The sequence below is a fragment of the Ischnura elegans genome, chromosome 3 (assembly GCF_921293095.1).
Source record: "Ischnura elegans chromosome 3, ioIscEleg1.1, whole genome shotgun sequence".
NCBI classification, from domain to species: Eukaryota; Metazoa; Arthropoda; class Insecta; order Odonata; family Coenagrionidae; genus Ischnura; species Ischnura elegans.
The window spans coordinates 96,960,689-96,983,003 of record NC_060248.1 but is presented as its reverse complement, the minus strand read 5'-3'; the positions used below and the strand labels follow the sequence as shown (position 1 = coordinate 96,983,003).

At 39.8% G+C, this 22,315-nt stretch overlaps 1 protein-coding gene across 1 annotated transcript; it reads left to right on the top strand.

Moving 5' to 3' along the window:
- The first annotated feature begins 4,799 nt into the window (after positions 1-4,799).
- LOC124155226 lies at positions 4,800-20,858 on the top strand. Its single transcript, XM_046528941.1, has 6 exons — positions 4,800-5,073; positions 8,489-8,617; positions 10,944-11,178; positions 11,823-12,171; positions 12,850-13,935; positions 19,858-20,858. The coding sequence occupies exons 1-6, from the start codon at positions 4,800-4,802 to the stop codon at positions 20,071-20,073; spliced, it is 2,289 nt and encodes a 762-aa protein (XP_046384897.1). The 3' UTR covers positions 20,074-20,858.
- Positions 20,859-22,315: the final 1,457 nt, after the last annotated feature.

Below are 22,315 nucleotides of genomic sequence, written 5' to 3'. Positions count from 1 at the left end.
CAATCACTGGTATATAAATATTGTTAATTTACAGTGATTGGCACGGGGTGCCAAGTACTGGAAATTTCATCAACTGCAGTTTTGAAAAATGGGTGCCAATAATTGGATATAGTCAAATTAATAGTGTCAAAGAATTTCGAGCAAAATAATCGCGGAAATCCTTTTAAGGGCAATACTCCTGGAAATAAGTGGTATCATGGCTTTTTGCGCAGATACCCTGAAATTTCTTACCGTTCACTTGAAGGAGTAACTAATGCAAGTGCGTGTCCTATCAGAGGCTGGTTTAAACCTGTGGAAGACATTCTTAAAGAAGAAAACAAGTTTAATATCCTCTCTGATCCGAATAGGGTGTTAATTGGTGACGAAACTAATTTCATGTTATGTCCTGAAAAGAACTTAGTGCTTGCCCCCACTGGATAAAAAAATGTACATGAAGTTGCCCCCACCGTCACACGAAGGCAACGCTAGCCGTCATAAGTACCTTTTCATCCTCCGGATTTACATGCCCTCCGATTATCATCTACCTTCCACAGAAGATCCCAAATAAAATAGTCCAAAAGGTTCCTAAATTAAGGGGGATAGGGCGTAGTGACAATGGTGGATGAGGTCAGAAGTGTTTTTTAAATTTATTGGGAATGTTTTTTATCCTTATCTTTTAAAATAAAATCCCATTACCAGTAGTGTTGTTTGTAGATGGTCACAAAACCCATCTGCCATACCACCTAAGTTTGCTATGCAAAGAATTTCAAATTATTCTAATTGCTCTGTACCCAAATTCCACAAAAATATTGCAACCCGCTGATGTGGCAGCCTTTAGGCCAATAAAGACTAAGTAGAAGGATGCCGTTCTCGAATAGACCAAAAACCCTTACAAAGCTGATAAAAAAGAGGATTTTGTTCCCAATCTTTCAGCCATATTGAACAATGACTTGTCTAGAACAGTTATGAATGGTTTCAGGGCATTAGGTCCATCCATGGAATGCCAACGCAATAGATTATTCAAAGTGCCCAGGAAAGCGTTCATCCAAAGTCAGTGTGAATATTTCAGTTTCTAAGATGAATCCACTTCAATAAGATGATTTTTCTTTGATGGTTGGGGAAGATCAAAGTGAAAAATTAAAAAGTATTCAACAAAATTTGGGAGAAGGAGAGGAATTCAGAGTTCTATACAGATTGTGGGAGCGCTATCAAATTACAATGCAAATTGGTGGAGAATGAGGAAGAAGGAACTGGTGAGAAAGTAATTGTACTTGTGCATAACCAGCACAACACAGAAGATACGACTGCCGATAGATTTCTGTAAAGAATGTGGCAGCATTATCTGAAATTCCTGCTGCGCCACACACACACATTTCAGAGGTAACAGTGGGTCCATGCCACGATGAAGGACCATTTAGTGTAACCCCAATAAATATCATTCTTTTTTGGCCTGAAACACGAAAAAGAAGGGGAAAAAGAAGTACCGAAAGGTACATTTACACGAGACGTAAATTGACCCTAGAAAAATGGAAATAATGCATTGAGAAGAAAAAAATAATAAAATAAGAAACTCAAACAGAAAAGGAACTAAGAAAGGTGGAAAGAGAGGAGAAAAAACTGCAGAAGCAAGCAACAAAAAAGACTTTTAAAGAAAAGGCAATTAAAAAAATTCCATTAAAAAAAGAGCCAAAGAGAATTTAAAGGTAGCTAACACATTGATATTAGCAAATGAGCAGGAATAGCGACCATACTAACGTATTTTTAGTACAGCTTAACCACAAAAACAATAGGCGATTCAAAAGGAGTGGAAGAGTCCATCCAGCTCTGCGAAGGGCCACAGGTCAAGCCAACAGGTACAACCCAAGGTCACCTTAGCGAGGTCCGACCTCCTTGCGAAGGTGTCCATTCGGGGTATGTGCTTGTGTCTTTGGTAGTCGCTGGCGTGGCAGTAATTCCCGTAAACTACCACAGGAGGGCATTCTGGTGAAGTTTTTTGTTTATTCCTCTAACGTGTCGTGCCAAATTTTACGGCCATTCGAGGACCCCCTTTTGAATCGCCTATCTATAGAGGCCGTAGAGCTCATTTACCCCGTCAACCAATCCCCCGTCATCTATCACAAAAACAATGTCTAAAGTCTTTTGCCATTGAATCTCATCGTTCACTGACATTGGAAGGAAAGTCGTACTCACACCCGTCAGTGGAAGGAATTTACCAATGGTATGTGTACCCGCGCTGTGGGGCATACGAAGGTAGGAATTGAATGCAATAGTTGTAAGAAGTTGTATCACCTAAATTGTGTTCCAAAAACGCACCAAATGCATCTTCCAGATGATACCGACTTTAATCTATTTGTTTGCCATGAATTCTATTAGTTTCCAGAGAACAGCACTTACCAAAATGATCTATAGATATTTTGAAGAGACAAAACAAATATTAATCTAAATACATCTTAAAAATGTAAAGTTTTACTGTTTCAGTAAAAAAAATAATTTGTTTTGAGCGTAAAATCATTAAAACGTAAAATTTTAAAGTTACATCATTGGATTTTCATTTTATGACATTTTACCACCTCATAATGTATTAATATACTTACAGGTAGGATAATGATCGATTCAATAGCTGAAAAAGGCTATATTTTTTAAGATATTATAAATAATAATAAAAATGTGCTAAGCAGTGCATAGAACAGCCAATAACTGGAAAACATAGTGCCAATAACTGGATTAAGGGTGCCAATAATAGGGATTATTTGACTTTATTAAACAATTATTTTTAGTAAATAGTTGTACGTAAAACATAATTCGCTCACATAGGGAAACTAAAGCAACATGTCTCTCAGATCTAAAGCAAGTTATAAATAAACTGAAATTGTCATACAAAGGTCACACGAGTTAATTTTCTTCGTCAAGGTCCTAAGGTGCCAATAACTGGGTTATTCCGGTTAAAGGACTGGACTTCAATTCCATCGCTTAAGGTTTCAGGAATTGGAAGAGCAATATTTTTGGAGTAGAAAGTTGAATGACAAGAGACTACAGTGTCAGCACCGGAAGAAACGCACATATGCAAACCATGAAAACTTTCAACTCAAAAAGTCAGGGGAAAAAACTTAAAACCTTAGGCTTTTACCGATTGCTGTTTTGAATTTCGAGGACAAATCTTGGCCAGTTCATCCTTAGATGAAAAAAATTATCGTCCCAATAATTTTCATCAGTTTGCGGCTAGTTCAGTATTCGTTGCATGAAGAGATAATCACTATTTTAAAATGTGATTACTTATATCATGCAATTCATTTTTTTATAGCCAATTATGAGAAATTAGCTAAAATTACACCTATAACGGTTCATGAAAAGGTTGTTAACCTCTTCGCTGCCTTATAAACATGTCATATGAGGTAAATGCGAATTTGGGGAAGCGGTGAACTTGTTCCTTGTAGCACAGGCTTCCAGATAACTTCAATGACCCACCCGTTATATATTAAGCATAAAGAGACAGCGATACTGCAAATTTTTCTAAAAGCATACAACTTTTCCCTGTACTAATTAGCATTAATAGAAAATAGTGCGATAAAGAATCAAATACATAACAGACTACTCAACGAGCAACCTCATTTTAGAATCCAGCAGACCTTCTGGCGTCTTATCTTATGGCATGGGCAGCCTAACCCTGCCTGTTTGACAGCATAAAATTGTAAGTGGAACCAGGTGATAAAACAACTTGTGATGTTGGCGCTCTCATGACAAAGTAAGGGAGGGATGAGGTTTGAGGGAAACGTTCGCAGTGGCAGAGGCAACGAAAGAACTGGCGTTAGCAGAAGTGGAATTCAGCAGCAGAAAAGAAGTAAAGGTAAACACGTTTCCTAATTTTGAATATTGAAAAACAGCGAGGATTTGGCGAAGAATGGCGCATTTTCAATGGATGGAACGGAGAATAATCTTTGGTAGCAGCGTCAAAAGTCGTTTCAGGCTTGACTTGGTGGAAGTTTGATATATACACGATAAAAACTAAAAATTGTAATTTCCGCACTTTAATACAAAACTCAATTACCGACCATGGTTTCAACATATGTCATTTTTAAGGTGATTTCATTATGGTAACATTTTTCACTTCCTGTAGTGCATTTTCAAAACGAAACTTGGCCACCTCAAAATATCAGTAGAATACTATGTCCAAAAATTGTCAAACTAAGATGGCGGAACTTTGACCACGCTAAAAACTCATTTTACAAGTTTAAAATAGTAATTTCCCTGCACTTATATGGGTTTTTAACTTATTAGATGGAATGGAAATCCAACAATTACAGTTCGAAGTATATATTCAAGGATATCCCCACGAGTAAAGCGGCTAACAGGACACTGAGTTTATACATGAATAGAAGTATCGCGAATGATGGGAATAATGTCAATCAACGGCTAAATACTATTGATTATGGTAGCATTTTTCACGTATTGCAGCGCATTTTCAAAACAAAACTTAGCCACCTCAAAATATCAGTAGGAGACGAAGTCCAAAAATTGTCAAACTAAGTTGGCGGAAATTTGACCACGCTAAAAACTTGAAAACAGCGCCTCCACATATTTACAACCTCCATGGCTGCAACTAACTTCCTTCCATCGCAAACGCTTGAGTTTCCACTCTTCAATGCATAACCCCTCATTCAAGACTTCGGCCTAGCCACTCTGGTCGAAGTTCAATCTGTGTTGCCTGTGTTGCGTTCTGCAACTTGGGACACAACATTAAAGTCGTGAAAATTTTCAAATAAAAGTAGTGGAATTGGATACTGTGTGTTCACATATGCACCGCCCATTTTCCTCTCCCGTAGATGGGTTCCTCCGTGCCTGATCGCTACTTCGTGACCTCCCCGAGGCTCCCAGAAGACCAAGCCAAGAACGGCAAGCACCGGCAGTCTCGTCTGCTCACCTGCTTCCTCGTCCTCATAGTCGTCGCGTGCCTCGTCTTCCTTTTGACGAGACCGGGAAGTTGCCCGGCTCGGCCACAGGATTGGCCGTGGCATCAGGTTGCAGTTGTCATGGAGCCGGAGGACGTACCTCAGCAGCAGGTGACGACGCGAAAGCCGACTGTAAATCATGTGGCAGGTAAAGTGTTGACTCTTTTAATGTAGAACATTTAATTTCGAGCCCATTCAAGCTCAAGACGAGCCGATGAATAGTTAAAATGCCATTTATTCCAATTACATCCTTTTTTGTGAGGAAATTTTCCGTCATTAAAAGCCATATCCGCTTTAATAAATTCGTCAAAATGTTTCTTTCCATACTAAAAAGTACTTCGCGCGATAGTACACCCGACTTAATCCAAGCGGATACTAACGCTACGGCGATTGCGTTCAAGAAGTTTCGACTAACGTATGATGAAAGGGTTTTCGCAAGAAAACGGTTACTGACTCAGCTTAGTACAAGTTTATAAGCCTAATATATATTCTCCCCGTAAAACTGGTCATGAAATGCGAATCGAAATTTATATCATGGAATTAGGCTTTTGCAACGTGGGCAATTTTTTCCGATAATAAGCATTTTAACTCTGCGCTTGGCTGGCGCGTCAATAAGGTTCAAAGACAAGCGACAACCGCCTAAAGCCATGCAGTTTCGCATACTGAATCAGAAATGATGAATTAACACCCATCTAGAGGGAGAATCCCAAACTATTATAGCGACGCGCGCAGCGATTTCCGTCCGGTTATTTTTGGGTCCCCTCTCGTATTAAGACGCTTTGCCTAAAATAATTGCCTCATTACCTTGAAATTAACATAATAAGTGGAAACCATGGCCGGTAGTTGATTCTTTAGTTTTAGTTTAGAGAAGTTTTAAAGTGCGGCAATTGCAATTTGTAGTTTTTATCATGCAGACAATGTGGTTCCGATGGGTCATAAAAGCATTTTACGGACAAAATGCAAGTTTTCATAGTTAGCAGTGTACAGGTAATCACTTGGTCTAAAGGTTTAACGCTGCAAGAACCTCACACCGCGTAGAAACTACCGCCAGACAGACTTTCGCGATTAAGGTCCGCTATATGTTAACTTCAGATTGCCACTTTTTAAGAAGGACAACTCACTAAAGCCACGCCATTTTAATGGTTGCAATACCCTGCATAGAAAAAACTGTAATAAACTCTACGAGACTGGATAAATCCTTACCGAAACTTTAATTTTCCCCGCCTTCATGTTTTTTTTAGACTAAATAAACTCTTCTGACATGATTACTGATCATATAATTTCTCTATCACCTCAAGAAGTGACTGTACAATTACAGTGTACACGTCTTTGACAGACCATGTTCATTCGTTGCTGTGGCTTCCACTGTATTGACAAAAACAGCAGACATGAAGTATAAGGGTAGTGCCAAAATTGAAAGCGTCTCGGAAACCCAAATCGATTCATTTATTCGACAAAACTGGGCAAACCACTACATATCATATTGACTACTAGTTTGAATTATTGAATAGTAACTACTGATGTCTTTTTGACGGAAAGCATTTTCTCCGCGATCGAACAAGTTTATTTATTTCGTCGCCACCGAAAACTGCTCTATTAGGCCTTAACATCGGGGTTCCCATAACATTTAACAACTGGACAAACACGAACACACACGACCTGAATAGTGGCAACCTACCCCGGTGGGATGCGAACCCATAACCTTCGGTTTGCAGGCTTTTTCAAGGTAGGCAGCTAGGTTTCGAGGACTTCACCCCGCCGCCACCGAGGCCGGCAAAAGTTTCCTGTTTGTTGACACAACTTCGATAAAAATATGCTGCTTCAAGATATGAATAGGTAAACGAAAAACCAGCTTCAAATTTTCACATAAACGACAATGGCACAGATCATCAACTTTTTCCGGGTATTATAATAAACTACGAGGAAAAAAACGCATTAATTAATCACAGACATGAAAAATAAGGGTACTGCCCAAATTTAAAGCATCTCGGAAAACCAAATCCATTAATTTAATCGACAAAACTGGGCTAAATAAGACGCCCAACTGTGTGCCTCAATAATGAAAATAAATAATTGACAGTAAAATTTCTTTAGGGATGCACGATAAAAAAGTAAATTTCTAGATTAAATAAAATAACTTTGTTTTATTCCACACTTTATTTTAAATAACACGACCCGAGTTTCAGCATCTACCAAACCAAATGGTGAGACCCGGGTCGTGCTATTTAAAATAAAGTGTGGAATAAAACAAAGTTATTTTATTTCATCTGTAATGAAGCAATTCCACAAAGTAACGCCTGAGACCGTGTCTTATATTAAAAGTTAATTTCCATTAAGGCATTTATAAATTCGTTGGATCTTCCGATATTTGAGAGTTCAAAAGGTAAAAACATCTCTTCTTATAAGATACATTCCTGCGTGAGAGTAAATTCATCATTTAAATTACCTGAGATAAAGTCATAACACAGGGAATGATGCAAACCATTTATTTTGCTCTTCACCTTAATCTCAGATCTGTAACGAATCCGGCTGTGGCAATGAATACAAAGTGGACTGTTATTCTCATTGAATTATTTACGGACAAGTATTAAATTTACTTCCGATTTTGGTACTAATCAGTTTATCTGGCCGAATAAAAAATATAAGGTTCTTTGTAAGTTTTTCCTGGATATCCACAAATACTTATACCACTTATTATTAGTATTTGCGTATATCCAGGAAAAAACTTATATTGGAATACCACAAGGTTAACAAAGAGTTATTTAATTTTATTCTTTGTCTATAATGCACCGAAAGTAATCCCATCCGTTCAAATTACTGTAAGAAAACTGTAAAAAATGGCCTGTAAAAATTGAGAAAAATACCCACATTATACGATAAATGAGGGCCGAAGGAGGGCCCTTTGAAGGATAAAACATACCGGGGCCGGGACCCAATAATTCAATTGATATACCCGGACACCCGCGGAGGGGAATGGAGTGGGATAAAGAAAGGAGGGAGGCGCCGGACAGTGGGCTGAAATCGAAAAAAGTTGGGAAGAAATCCGAAATGGTTTTTTTGAGAACGGTATTCGAAACTTTGCAGTTTATGTCAATGCATTGTCATTTTTTGACGCAAACCGTTTTTCATGGGTCACATTTTTAAACAAATGTGGACCCTGTGGAAAATGTGACCCATGAAAAACGGTTTGCGTCAAAAAATGCACCAATGCATTGACAAAAACTGTGCAAAGTTTCGAATACCGTACTCAAAAAACCATTTCGGATTTCTTCCCAACTTTTTTCGATTTCAGCCCATTGTGCGCCGCCGAAATAGGAGCCCGTCGACGCCTCCGGGGAGAGGTAGGAAATTGGAAAAAACCCACATTGCCACAGGGTCAACGGAGCCTCCCACTAGCGAAACAATTACTTGATTTACCAACGAAATTGGCAGTTTTTTGTGTGAGGAGAAAAATCAAACGATCATTTGGTTGGACACCATCATTATAAAATATTCTGAAAAACCGCAAAACTTATACGCCACTTGCAGAGTTTAAAATTCAACTTCCACTTTTTCCCGTACAGATTCCGAGGATGGGCCGATGAAAAGAGCATCGGGCAGAGGATTCCTAATCCAAACTTCTGGTTGCAAGATTCCAGATCTGGATCCACTCGATCCAGCGGTGAGGAAATTTGTGAGGTTCTACGAACTCGGTGAGTTTGATATCTACATGATATACATAGTTACTATTAGTGGTGGATCTATAGGGGGGGGGGGGTGGGGCTGAGGGACTATTGGTGCATTTGTATATTTGTTTTTCAACCATAAAATATTGTGTAGTATTATTCTCTTTTTAAAAACTGTACGGAGTGCTACCTAAATGTAGTTTGTATATTTTTGTGTGAGGCTTCAAGTCGCTTCAATTATTTTGCCTCGACATAACTTTTGTTTAATGAAGCACAATAGATTCGTGCGCTTTACAAATATATATATATATATATATATATATATATATATATATATATATATATATATATATATATATATATATATATATACCCTTCGTTCAGTCCCTTCCATCATACATCAAAGATTCCCATGACTTCCTTTCTAGACTCAATTCCATTTCCCTCCCCCCAAATCAGCCCATTATCATGGCCACTATTGATGTAACCTCACTTTACACTTCAATCCCTCATTCTGAGGGACTCGCTGCTCTCCGCCACTATCTTTCATTACGACCCACTCCTCAAAACCCGAGCACTGAATTTCTTCTTGATCTTTCCCATTTCATTCTCACCCACAATGCCTTCTCTTTTAATAACAACCACTATCTGCAAATCTCCGGCTGTGCTATGGGAAGTAGGTTTAGCCCTTCCTATGCAAATCTCTTCCTCGGCCTGTTCGAAGAAAATTTCCTATCAAATTACCCTCTAAAACCCCTCCTTTGGCTCAGATACATTGACGACATATTTATTCTCTGGCCGCATGACATCAATTCCCTTAACACCTTTGTCTCTTCGCTTAACTCTTCCGCCTCAGTTTCTTTCACTTCTTCCATCTCTAACACTAACATCACTTTCCTAGATGTGGACATTCTTCTTTCCGAAAATAACAAATTCAAGACATCTGTCCACATCAAAGCCACCAACAGACAGCAATACCTCCACTATGACAGTTGCCACCCACCACATACCAAACGTTCAATCCCTTTTTCTCTCTCCGTCCGTGGTCACAAAATCTGCAACAACCCCGAAGACCTCGAGAAGTTCCTTTCCAATCTACACACTTCTCTTCTACGCCGCGGGTATCCCGATAAACTGTTAATCAACAAAATTAGAAAAAAACCCTACAGGTCCGATAAACCCCGTGCGGAAAAGAATTGCTCTCCATCTCTTCTCACCACTTACTTCCCCGGTGCTCATGCCTTACAGGACATCCTGAAGGACTTGTACCCCATTCTCTCCAACCACAAATCCACCTCACAAATTTTCCCCTCTCTTCCACGGATCACGTATAAGAGACCACCTAACCTCAGCACCATCTTCAAAGCCACCCGCCCCCTTCAAAAATTGAATTCAGCCCCCACTACCCCACCCTCACCGTGCAACCGTCCTAGATGTAAAACCTGTAAAATTCTCTCTCCACCCCCAGCCTCTTTCCTCTCCAAACTAAAATTCCTCCCGATATCTCCTTCCACCACCTGTACCTCCACAAACATCATATACCTCCTTCAATGCAACTTCTGCCCCGCTTTTTATATAGGCCTATGCACTACCCCTCTCAATCTCAGAATTAACAATCATCGCGCCTCCTGTTGTCCATCTTCCCCCCACTCCTCTCTACCAGTTCCCACACATTGTCTTTCACATGATTCCATTTTCAATCAATGCTACAAAGTATCCATTATTGCCTCCCTCCCTCCCACCGACTCCGCCCTCAACCTCCACACCCTCGAATTGGCGTGCATTTGGCACTTTCAAGCCAATAGTTTCCCGGGTTTGAACGTTGCATCCTAACCCCTATTCCTAACTCCCCCCTCCCCATACACCTCTCCCCTTACCCCTCTTTTTCCTTTTTCCAACCCTCTCCTTTCCTCACCATTCATTCTTCAGCTGACGAAGAAGCCGGAAGTGCTTCGATAGCTTCAAGTTTATTTATCCAATGTGAGTGTTTCTTTTTTGTGTCTCTGTGTGTATTGACATTAACTTAAATTATTTATATATATATATATATATATATATATAATTGTTGATGCATTATTTCACTGCTTTGTAAATTACAGTGTTAATAAACCTAAACTACTATATGTTTAAAATTAAGTTCATTCATATATATGCATAAGGAATATGGCTTGAAGCATTTTTCTATACACTACAATGGTACACATCTAACATGAGCATTGATTTACATAAAAACCTACGTCTTATGAAGTACGCACCAGCTTATATATATAGCCTCCAATGTGTGCGTGCGATGCACTAATTATTTCAACACGGTTTATCTTTGCGACCGAATAATATCGTTTCCATTCCCCAGAATCCAACAAACAAAGTGAAGGTGAAGAAGACGATCAAAGTATACGTCCCGACTGCAGCGGTAAATTCGGTCCTGCCCTGGTCGAGTCCAACCTGACGTCCCTTTACGTGGTGCCATCTGCGCTCTCTCACTACAACGCAACCAAGATCAGCGACGTCTACTGCTGCTTCAGACCATTCCACAGAGTCACGATGCATCCCAGTAATTACACTTCCAAATGTGACGACGTATCCAAGTGAGACATTTTCCTTGCTAGTAAGAAATAAAACTAAAAACATTTTCGTCTCAAAATGTTTTTCAACAAACCCACTGAACAAAGGAAAAATAATCATTAAAACTTCACAAACTCTTTTCATAAAATAGTAATCTGATTCATTTTATGATAAAAATTAATGCGTGAATGTGTGATAGATGGGATATGATAAACAAGCTTGTAAACCCAAGGAATTGGTATAGTTCCGTACATACCGTGGGGATACGGGAGACAACCGGAAATGTTATCACCGCGGCTAGTCACGGTATACTTAAAATTAGTCAAGAGCGAACACGTCTAGGTTTTCCTGTTCTCTGGATGTGGCGCTGTGCGCACGATTTGGACTGCTTGTGACATCATATACTCAGCAGTCCATAACACCTAGTCCGATTGTGTCCACAAATATCCACAGAATGAGAGAAATGACGCCTCGGCATCTTTAACTAGATAAAGCATTCGACCGAAAATCGGGGGATCCGGGTTCGAATCCTATTCAAGGCGAATGATTTTTCTGTGGATTTTGCGCACTGGAGATCCAGGTTCAAATTCCGGTTGATTAAAATTATATTTTCATGCCGAATTTCGTCGTTGCTGTAGACGTAAGGGTATTTCGTTAATTTTCGCAGGTATGACGAAGAATGCATTCCTTTCGAAAAAGATGGAACCATCGACGTGCTCGACGAAGAATTCGTACGAGTGGAATGCAGAAAGGAATCTGTTTACGACGACAGCGTCCCAATGTTCTACAAAGATTTCCATTACTTCGCACCGGTAGTTGTTGCCTTGGAAAGGGCAGAAGAGCAACGGAAAGAATATAACCTCAAAGACGTGAAGCAGTCATCCGAAAGGGAAAAGTGGAACGTTCTTATTCTCGGCATGGACGCCGTTTCCAGGCTTAACTTCCACAGGCAGATGCCAAAGACCAAGGAGGTCCTCGAGAATTTGGGAGCCAATGAGATCCTAGGATATACGAAGGTAAGCACGAAAGGGTGTAACGTCAGACAATTGTTTTTTCAAAGAAACCTCTTTATTCTCTCCAAATTACAGTTTTTAATCGTCTCACTCCTTTAATAAACTGTCTCCTTTGCTTCTCTTCTCAATAATACTCCTATCCTTCTTTTTCAACAACTGCTTGACAAAAGTAAATGACAGATTTCAAAACTTTCAGTTACAACAGCAATAGCCCCTGAAGGCATAAGAATTACTAGTAATCATTTCCTCCATATACTTAACGTCTATTACTCAGTAAATAGCTATTTGCAAAGCTATACAACTTGTACCGAGGAATCAATTTAATTCAAGCCAGGAGGTGGTGATTAAATTTACAATGATAAAATGGATTGTTAAAAGTCCTATGCAGTTATAATACTCTTAGCGTAAGAATTAGGAGCAGGGTAAAAGTTTTATTTTAGTCCAAAGGTAACATTCGTAATTGGAAAACCAATTCGTGAGGCCGGCGTCTGATCCCAGACCTCCAGATTTCCAACCCCCCGCGATTTTATTCCATGTCCAGTCGCATAACTGGTAGCATACCCGACAGTCAGTCAGATGATTAGGATTTGAATATCGTGGAAGCCGAATGGTGTTTTCCAGCGTGAATTTCATACTAGGTGTAAAAAGAGATGTTAATAGTGATATTTGTTCTTCTTTTAGATAGGAGACAACACTTTCCCAAATATCGTGGGCGTAATGACTGGAATGCCTGAGGAAGAACTCAAAGCAACTTGCTGGCCGGAGTCCAGCGTTAAATTAGATGACTGCCCATGGATTTGGTACAATTACACGGCAGCAGGATACCTGACAGCCTTCGGAGAGGACGCCACCTGGATGGCCACATTCGACTACGCTAAAACCGGTTTCCTCAAGCCACCAATGCACTTCTACCTCAGACCATTGGCCAAAAAAGCCGAGGACGAGAACGGACACCTGAAGCGGTGGAACGCCAAGGTATGCGTGGGACCCAGGCTATCCGTCGCCACAGTCTTCGGCTATGCGGAGAAGGTCGTGCAGACGCTGGTGCTAGACCAGGACAAGCCCCCATTCTTTGGTCACTTCTGGGCAACGAGCCTCAGTCACGACTACCTGAACTCGCTCGGCTACATGGACGACCCTTTCTCCGAACTGATCGGGAGGATAGAGGAGACGGGGGTCCTTGAAAAGACGGTGCTCCTGGTCATCAGCGACCACGGCTTGAGATGGGGTGGCATCCGAAGCACGTATCAGGGGAGGTTAGAGGAGAGGCTACCCTTAGCTTACATCAGACTGCCCCAGGCGATGAGGGATAAGTATCCTTCGGCATCCGCCAACTTGCGACGCAACGCCAAGAAAAGACTGACGACTCCGTACGACATTCACGCCACTTTGTTGGATATCCTCCACGCGGACACCGCCATGACCCAAGAGGCGGTGTCCAGGAGGTCCAAGGAACTACCATCCTCTCCGCCGAAGGGTAATGCGACGTCGGAGCTTCCCAGGTCCGTCAGCCTATTCTTGCCTATCCCAGAGTGGAGAACGTGCAAGATCGCCTGGATAGATCCCCACTGGTGCTGCTGCCATTCTGCGGAGAAGGATATGGATCAGGAAGACCCGGTGGTGAAGGAAGCAGCGAGCATACTCATAGAGAGGGTGAACGAATTAGTGGATGTCTACCCGCAGTGCGCCAAAAGGAACCTAACACTCATTAAGAGCGCCATCATGAGCTCTCCTCCAGATGAGCTTCTACCAGAGGAAGGAAAACAGGTACTTTTCTCCATAAAACTCCATAGTTAATAAGTTCATCTTCTCTATCATTCTCAGAAGTAGTTACCCGTTATCCTTCGTCATTTTTCCTTATATAATAATTAATCACTAACAGGCTTTCCCTACAGTGCTCGTAGTTTTTCTATACTCCTCTTACTAACTGGTGGTTAATCTTTTGCTCCTTTCAAAATCCTCCGCTGTTTGTCGTCTCATGACTTCATATAACCATAACCGGACATATTTATGTCAATATATCAAATTTTGATACCATACTTTATTATTTTTTTAATCTCCCAGGGGCTTATGACTTCACTAGAATGATTGTAATATTGCTTAAAAATATTAAATCGGCTTATCCATGCACTTTCATCTTGGACTGTCCATCACAATAATTTTAACTTTAGCTTTCCAGCACCAGTAACATACTACTACGAAGGGTACGAGCAGCAATGGATATTTCTGGGAAATCGAAGTGTTGGGAATATCAAAGCTCGAAGTCATATGTCGACATTTTCAATTGGGCGACAGTGGACTCCTTTTTAGTGCATTTGCTATTTTCATGTTCCCCATAATGAAACTCAATTGCATCACTTATTGCAAGTGTTTCGCGAGGCAGTGGCGCAGCGAGGGGGGCGTTTTGGGGGATAAAACACCCCCCCCCCCCAGAGCTCAGAGAAATTTTTAAGTTCAATCCATTTTACTTAATTGGATCAGTATTACTTATAGCATAGTTCTAGGATTAATCAATTATCCCCCAGAAAGCCGTAAAACTCACCATTTTGAACCATTATTCTTAACAATTTTCTCGAGGAGGGGCCCCGCAACTCCTGCTTACCCTGGCGGGTATGCAATACCCCCATACTCCTGAGCATTGGTTGCGCCCAAAACTCCCCCTAGGCTTAATTCTTCGCTGCGCCCCTATCGCGAGGTGTCATATCACCTACCTCCAGATCCATACGGGGATGGTGTACAGGGTAGTATGCACATGTATTTATGCAAAATATCTACGGAAAAAGGAAGATATCAGATGAATCTTTATGACATACTATTAATATGTTTATTTTTCACTGATATTATAATATTTTCTTTTACGAAAATGAAAATAAGACCTAGTTGACTTCCACTGGTTAATTTCTTAGGTACATGTTTCGATCCATGAAGGTTATTATCAAGTACAACAAATTTGAATACTAAGCAAGCATTTATACTAATTAAAGGTGATGGGGGAGAGGAAGGAGTGGGTTTTAGGGGGGTGAGGTGTAGGATTGGATACCCCCAAGTGGAGGTTGCAATGAGTACTGGGAAAAAACACCAACCTTTGGAGGACGGCGTTGGTGAGACGCGGGGGGGGGGTACAGGGAGAGGTTGGTTGACTAGGAAGGGTTTTCCCGTGTGTTGGGGTTAAGGAAGAGGTAGGTAATTTTATAACAGTGGCAACCTCAAAAAACTCAAGTGCAACCTTTGGAAAGGAGTGGCGTTTCTAAATTAAGAGTGCAAAAACTGCGGTGACTGCTGTGAGACTGACGGGAGGGGGAGGTGGGGCGCAGGTTCGTGAGAAAAGTAGCAGAGCATAAGAGGTGCTGCCTACATTGCAATCTGGCGCAGTCCCATTTCGCGAAACATCTTCGGGAAGAAAACCATGAAAGCGACTTTGCACCGGAGATACTACATTTAGGGAAGAAAGGAAGGAAGTTGGACAAAATGGAGGAGATAGAAATAAGGAGGAATATGACTAACGGTCAATTACTAAACGACATACTTCTTGAAAGGTTTTCCCCACTCCTACAAGTGTCCCTTAACATCACAATCACTGCAAAGTATGCAAATTAAAAATAAATCTTAAGTACAAATGATGGAACATTTCTATTGAAATGGTGTCAAATTAGTGAGAGAATCATGAATAGGAGATGAAATCCGCCACGAATCTTCCATTATTACTGGAATAGCTGAACCTGTAATTGAATATGAGTATAAATTGCTGAGCTTGATTAGACCAAAAAAAAGGAATTTAACAATTTCAATGAATATCATCAGAGAGAGATGTACATCAAATGGTCAGTATCATCAACCATCATACATTCTAAAACCTCTGCATCTTTATCAAACATGCTATCACTCAAGTTTCCATTTCATTTTTCAAGTTTTGTGCTGCAGGAAGACAATGATTGAGCACTTTCAATTTGCAGACAATTTTCTGATAATTAATTCTAATGCTAAGATGGTGATCTTCCTGCCAACAGTGTCTTTCTGCTCGACTTCTCCCTTCTTCAGCTTAGGAGCTGCAAAGTATTAATCCAAGAATTCCATGAAAATGACATTAGTCCATTGGGCATAGAAGAGCATCCAGCATTACTATAAGAATACATTTGAAAGCCGATATTACGATTATATACAATAATAACAGTCAAATGATATTATAAAACATTATAGTATGATATAACCATTACACAACAACTATTATTCCTCGACAAATATTTCAACATTTACCAAAATATCTGCATTTATGATTACATTTAATAACTACAATCATAAAAAACTATTTCATTGTTTAATCCTGACCATTGTATTTTTAATGACTATTGAAAATAATAAGGTATAAAATCTGGCAACTTACCAAACAGCAGAATAGGTAGATGAATTTCACATTCAATAGGTATTTCCAATCATATCCTCTACATTCATGTTTCTGACCATGAAGATAAAAAAAAACTGAATAAATCCACATAAAACCTTAACGGAATGTTAAGTAGATATCCTTCAATCACTAACAAAACATATCATACTCTAAGTAGGCTGAAACAATTGACATTTCTGGAAAGGAACAAAATTCAAAACAGGATTTCAGAATGGCATTGAATTTATGAAAAAAAAAACTTAACTTACCGGCGGAAAGAAAGATTCTCCATTACAAGGAAGAGACTTTAACCCCATATTACAGTCCACCGAAGAGTGCAGAAGAAGTTAATTATAGCTACAAAATAATGACCTTAGTCACTACATTGATAACAATCTTTATGGACAACTGATATACATATTCATATATACATATTCCTCACGGACACATTCAAATAGGTATAATACCAATCAGGATGAAGTGATAATTATTTCTGTAAAAGAAAGGAATAGTTATAAGAGATCCTCAGAAGGGCAGTGAATTTATCTTTAACAAAACAATACTTACCTGTATTGTACTGTAACAGCATATCGCCGGGTTTCCTCTCCTCTATCTCCTGGGTTGGAGACATAGCCAAGTCGTGTGGTAGCTGGTAGAGGCAAGCCATTGGGATTCAAGGAGAGGAAAAACATAGTAGGATGAGGTGTTGGAGGGAGAGAGTTGTGATAGGACAAGTGGAGTACTTCTCACTCCAAACTGCATGTATCAGCACTGACTTCCACTAGATTGCCAGGAGTAGGTATTCCTCCGCCGTACTAGCTATATAAATCTTGATCTCCAGGTATGGCTGGTTTCGGATGGCAGAATTCGGAGACAAGAGTTCCGAGACTTAGAGTCTCCGAGACTTTGGCGAAAATCCTTTGCGCGAAAAACTCTGCTAAGGACTTTTCGCGCTAAGTTCTGCGGATAAGTTAGGAGGAAGTTTGGAGAAATTCGGAGGAATTTCTGGGGGGGTACCAGGAATTTGGGGGGTACACTAAAAATGCCACATTGAGACGAGATTACATAGAATTCACCACTAACTTTCACAACAAAATATTGATAATTCATGTGACTTTATGAGGTTCATATAACACCTGGTTATGGATGCTTATAAATGTTTAGCATTACTTTCATATCACTAGGAGCAAATTACTGTTCATGCTAGTTCATTTACCTCAGTGATAACAATGAGATAAAATGAGCATTTTTTTACATAGTCACCTTTTCATTTTTTTTCTTTCTTTGAGCTTTTACCAAAAGCAACTGCTTTTTAAGATATTTCACTCGGCTGTGAACCCTTTGTAAAATTAATGGCTTTAATACTTCATTGGGCGCTTCAAGATCCTTATTTATCTTTTCAAAAAGTCTGTCAGTGACACTTTTTTAAATTATCTTCTTCGATTTGCAGTATTTCCGGAAGAGACCATCAAAAGCAATAACTTGTTCGCCCCACCATTGGCTGGGTTCAGTTAAGCCCCGTATGATAAATATGTTATCCAAGGCATACTATATTGATGCCCCGTGCTCAGTACTTAGTATTTCCTCGAGGATAGCCTCGTTCTCTTTCCTTCTATAGCGTAATCCTCGAGTGTTAGGGGATTTCGCGCTACATTGTTTCGGAGGCAACAAATACAGCGAAGGAACGCTTCCAGGTTTCAAAATCTTCTTTTGCCTCAAAAAATTCATCTCAGCCATGAGATTTCGCTCGCAATCCTCATCTTTGAAATGCAAGGAGCACACATGGCCGTTTTCAGGATTCCAATTATCCTTCCTCTCGCAGGCTTCGACCCACTGTTTTCTTAGACGAGGATATTTCGGGAAACTTAAATATCCTATGTACTTCTCCCCACTGAGGTCCGAGTTTTATAGTTCTATTAGCGGAATGATCATTTTCATAAGATTTATCAACAAATAAATTCAAAGTTGCCCAAAACCTCACTCTATATTAAAGTTATTGGTCTTTACCATATCAACAGAGATTTTTATAGCTTTCATGTGAAATGTGTGATTTTTACATGTTTGAAAATGTCTTTTTTGTCGAAATATGTCAAAAGTGCAATTTTTGAACATTTATAGAAAAATAAGTTTTCAAGTGAAAATCGTTTTGATAACATTTTAGAAAACTAAAGCAGTATGTTTATAGCCTCTAAAATTTTTACTAGCTCCGCTCATTTAGTTTAGGTTTCACACGGGTAGAAATATGGTAGTTTTGAATAATTTGACCGGCGCGCAGAATTTTTGTGTCTCATTGACTTCAAACACTCATATCTAGGAAAATACTTACAATGGGTCTTTAATATTTTGGACTTTTCTTAACTAAGGTTGACACTAACAACAGGGAAAAAATGATCAAAATCTGAGATGGTGGACGTGGGACCCTGGTTGAGTTGACATGGAATGACCCAGAAGTTGCTCGTGCACACATCAACGGAACACCTTTTTCCAGGCATTTTTGACAAAATGAAAGAATCTCAGAGGTGAATTTCTTCAAACGCCACGCTGATATTTTGCCACGATGCTAGGAACTCTGAGGAACCGAAATAAAATGTGGAACTTCGTGACGTCACGCTTTTCATCCCCCACTTTCAGCTGATACCACCACCTATTATAGGTACCTTGGTACTTGATAATAACCTCTATGGATCGAAACATGTCGAAATAAACCAGTGGAAGTGAACGAAGTCTTCTTTTCACTTTCAAATATCAACTTCTACATAGTTGAGCCTGATACTATTGAACGAATTCTCTTTTACATTTAAGCACGCGTCTTAATTTCTTCCCCTTTTCGAACCCATGAGCTGTAACAGTGGTTCTTATTAATATTTTTATGAGCTGTTTCCCGAAGCTTTTTTCATGTCGCATAGTTCATACGGCAATCGCTTCGAAATTTTAATTTTAAATCCGCAAAAATTGAAAGCATGATGATGATTATACTTCCTAAAATCACTCATAACTCTTCCAATGCTTTTCAAGCTCTTAGCCCTACCTTGATAAACTTTTGTTCCTAACCTCAATCACGGTGGCATTTCCTTCAATGACAACTTTATCGTTTACAGCTCTTATCTGTTAATGAGGTAAAACTTACATTGAAGTTAGGGTTTAAACATACGAGTTTTACCCTAGTCTCCTAATTTTCGTTAAGTTCAAAATTAAGTAAATGTAATTCGCAATCCAACATGACAATAGAATTCTTCAATTTTTATTGCTATGAGGACGATCTTGGGTGTGATTTGACATATCATGTAACATTTCCGTACGGTTTACAGGTTCTCCAGGACTTGGCGTTGATCGTGGAGTCGGATCCGGGATCGGCTCTCTTTGAAGCGACAGTTCGCCTCATCCCTACGAAAGAAGAAGACGAAGGGAACACGACCTACGACATGAAGGTCATCGGAACCATTAGCCGAATCAATAGATATGGAAACCAGAGTGCGTGCGTGGACGAGTTCCACGCTAAATTGTACTGCTACTGTGGCTCCTGACTCCTCCGCCATCGCTCAAAGGAACGACTTTTACCAGCCTATGTGGCCCAAGAAACGTTCTCTGGGTAAAGAACGATTTGCTGAATTCGTCGTCAGCAGTGTATATACCGCAATCTCAAGTGTAAAAGCGAAAACGTGGTATCAGCAAGACAATTTCACAATTGCCTTGATATTTCTTTACGTGGTTTTACAGCCAGGTACGCAGGGTGATGCGAAGTGGAGCAGATGCTAAATTAATTCCCTTACTATGAAACCGAATTCCACTGCGTAACGCCGCACGCTTTGATTTGTCTCCAATGAAGTCACAGCAGAAGGTCATCCCTGGCAACTACATTTGTTAAAGAAGGAAACTGCAATAAATGACTTCGTGATTGGCGTCGAAGAAAATGGGACGGACAGGGTAACTGCCTAGCTAAACCGCATTCTTCGATGAAATATGTAATTTACCCCTCTTCGAACGTTCCTTACCTTAATTTATTTGAATGCTTCATAGCCACCGGCAAACTACATGTGATTATACACCGTCTTCTTCAAACATGGATTTTGAACCTGCACGAAGCAGCGGCCGACTGAAAAACTTACGCAAGTGAGTGGATATTAATATTCCAAGTTATGTATGGATTTTTTAAAGCAAGCCACTTGCAATCTCTGGAGAACTGTTTGCTGATCTGAATATTCCTGAGCTATAAGTGAGTTTATTGTGGACAATGACCAAACAGTGCCTGATTATCAACTGTCAATGGAATTGTGTACCAAAAACTTCTTTATTGAATAAGGCCCCGTAGGGCAACCTAATTAAATGTTTAAAAAAAATTATTTGAATATAAATTAATCCCATGCCATAGAATAATAATAAATGCTTATTCCCTTTAAAAAAATTGGAAGCTAACAACTTCCAAAAACATGATCGGATAACGTTTTACGATGTGAGACGAGTTATTTGGAGCAAAATGATATAGTCGATTTACGGGACCATAACTACCTGGGAACAGATTATCCATACTCCGAAAACGAGGCTGGTTTGAATTATTTACGATGCTGCCTTTTAAAAATCACGAGTGAACTATTCTTATTCATATTTAAAATTTGATCCATTGCAGATGATATGAAAATAGATGACTGTTTGCTGCCAAGGGTTCACACGAAGGCATTTTCTTCAATTTCCCACATGTCCTGCAGCATTTTATCTTCTCAAATTCCATTGCAAAAATTTCTTTAAAATGGAAAACAATTTAAAAACGTAGTAATCTTCAAGGGGGTGGGCACTAGGGTGCCTCATTTAGCTACTTTGTTTTAGGAGCGTATCGTTATACCGGGCAAAAGTTGCGTATCCGGATGGGTATTACAAATATGATTTTTTTTCAAAATCCGTATAGGGGATTGCATACCATGCCAGAAAATGCCTTTGCAGGACGCCTCCGTCAACATCGCTGGGTAGGGGGGGGGGGGGGGGCATGTCTGTATGTAACGAGGAAGCGTTTCCACTAAAATGCAAGGGATATATGTAGCCTTGGTTTATATTTTTTTAACAGTTAGGCCCAGCGCACACGGTGTGACTATTTGACAACTACCGTTGAACACCAATTGCGTCTGAAACCTGTTTGCAACTGAAACAAAACTTCTGTCGGCACACGGGTGTACTGGCAAAGGGCTGTTGTGAATCAGTTGCGTCTATTGTGCAATCCAGTTAACACGTGTTGTTTTTAAGGCCTTGGAGTAGCCGTGTGCGCTTACTATGTCAGACTCAGACGAAGAAGACGTTGTTAACTACTATCAATACCGAAGACGGCGAAGGGTGCAATAGGAGCATTGGGTTCACCCTTATTTGAGCAAGAATGTGAATTCTAGGCTATTTGTAGCAGCTAGAGAGCTGTCACAGTCGGATAGGAAATTTAAATATTTTTACAGAATGAAAAAACTCCTGTTTGGAACTTACAAGACTGATTGGTCCTTCCTTGGAGAAGATGGACACACCTATGAGGGATTGCGTTCCTGCACAGGAAAGAATAATGCTCACTCTTAGGTAACTTTAACAACTCAACTGTATTGTCATTAAAAATTACAGTAGCAAAAAATATGAAATGATCAATAGATAAAAACCAAATAAAATTGAGGAAAACGTGTTTACATATTAGTTCCTTTAATACTTTGAGAAAAGGCCTAATAAAAATCTGCACTATGCTTTTGACCAACTACATTGGAGATGTGAGTCACGTCCATTTGCGAGTCTCTTGATTCGGAC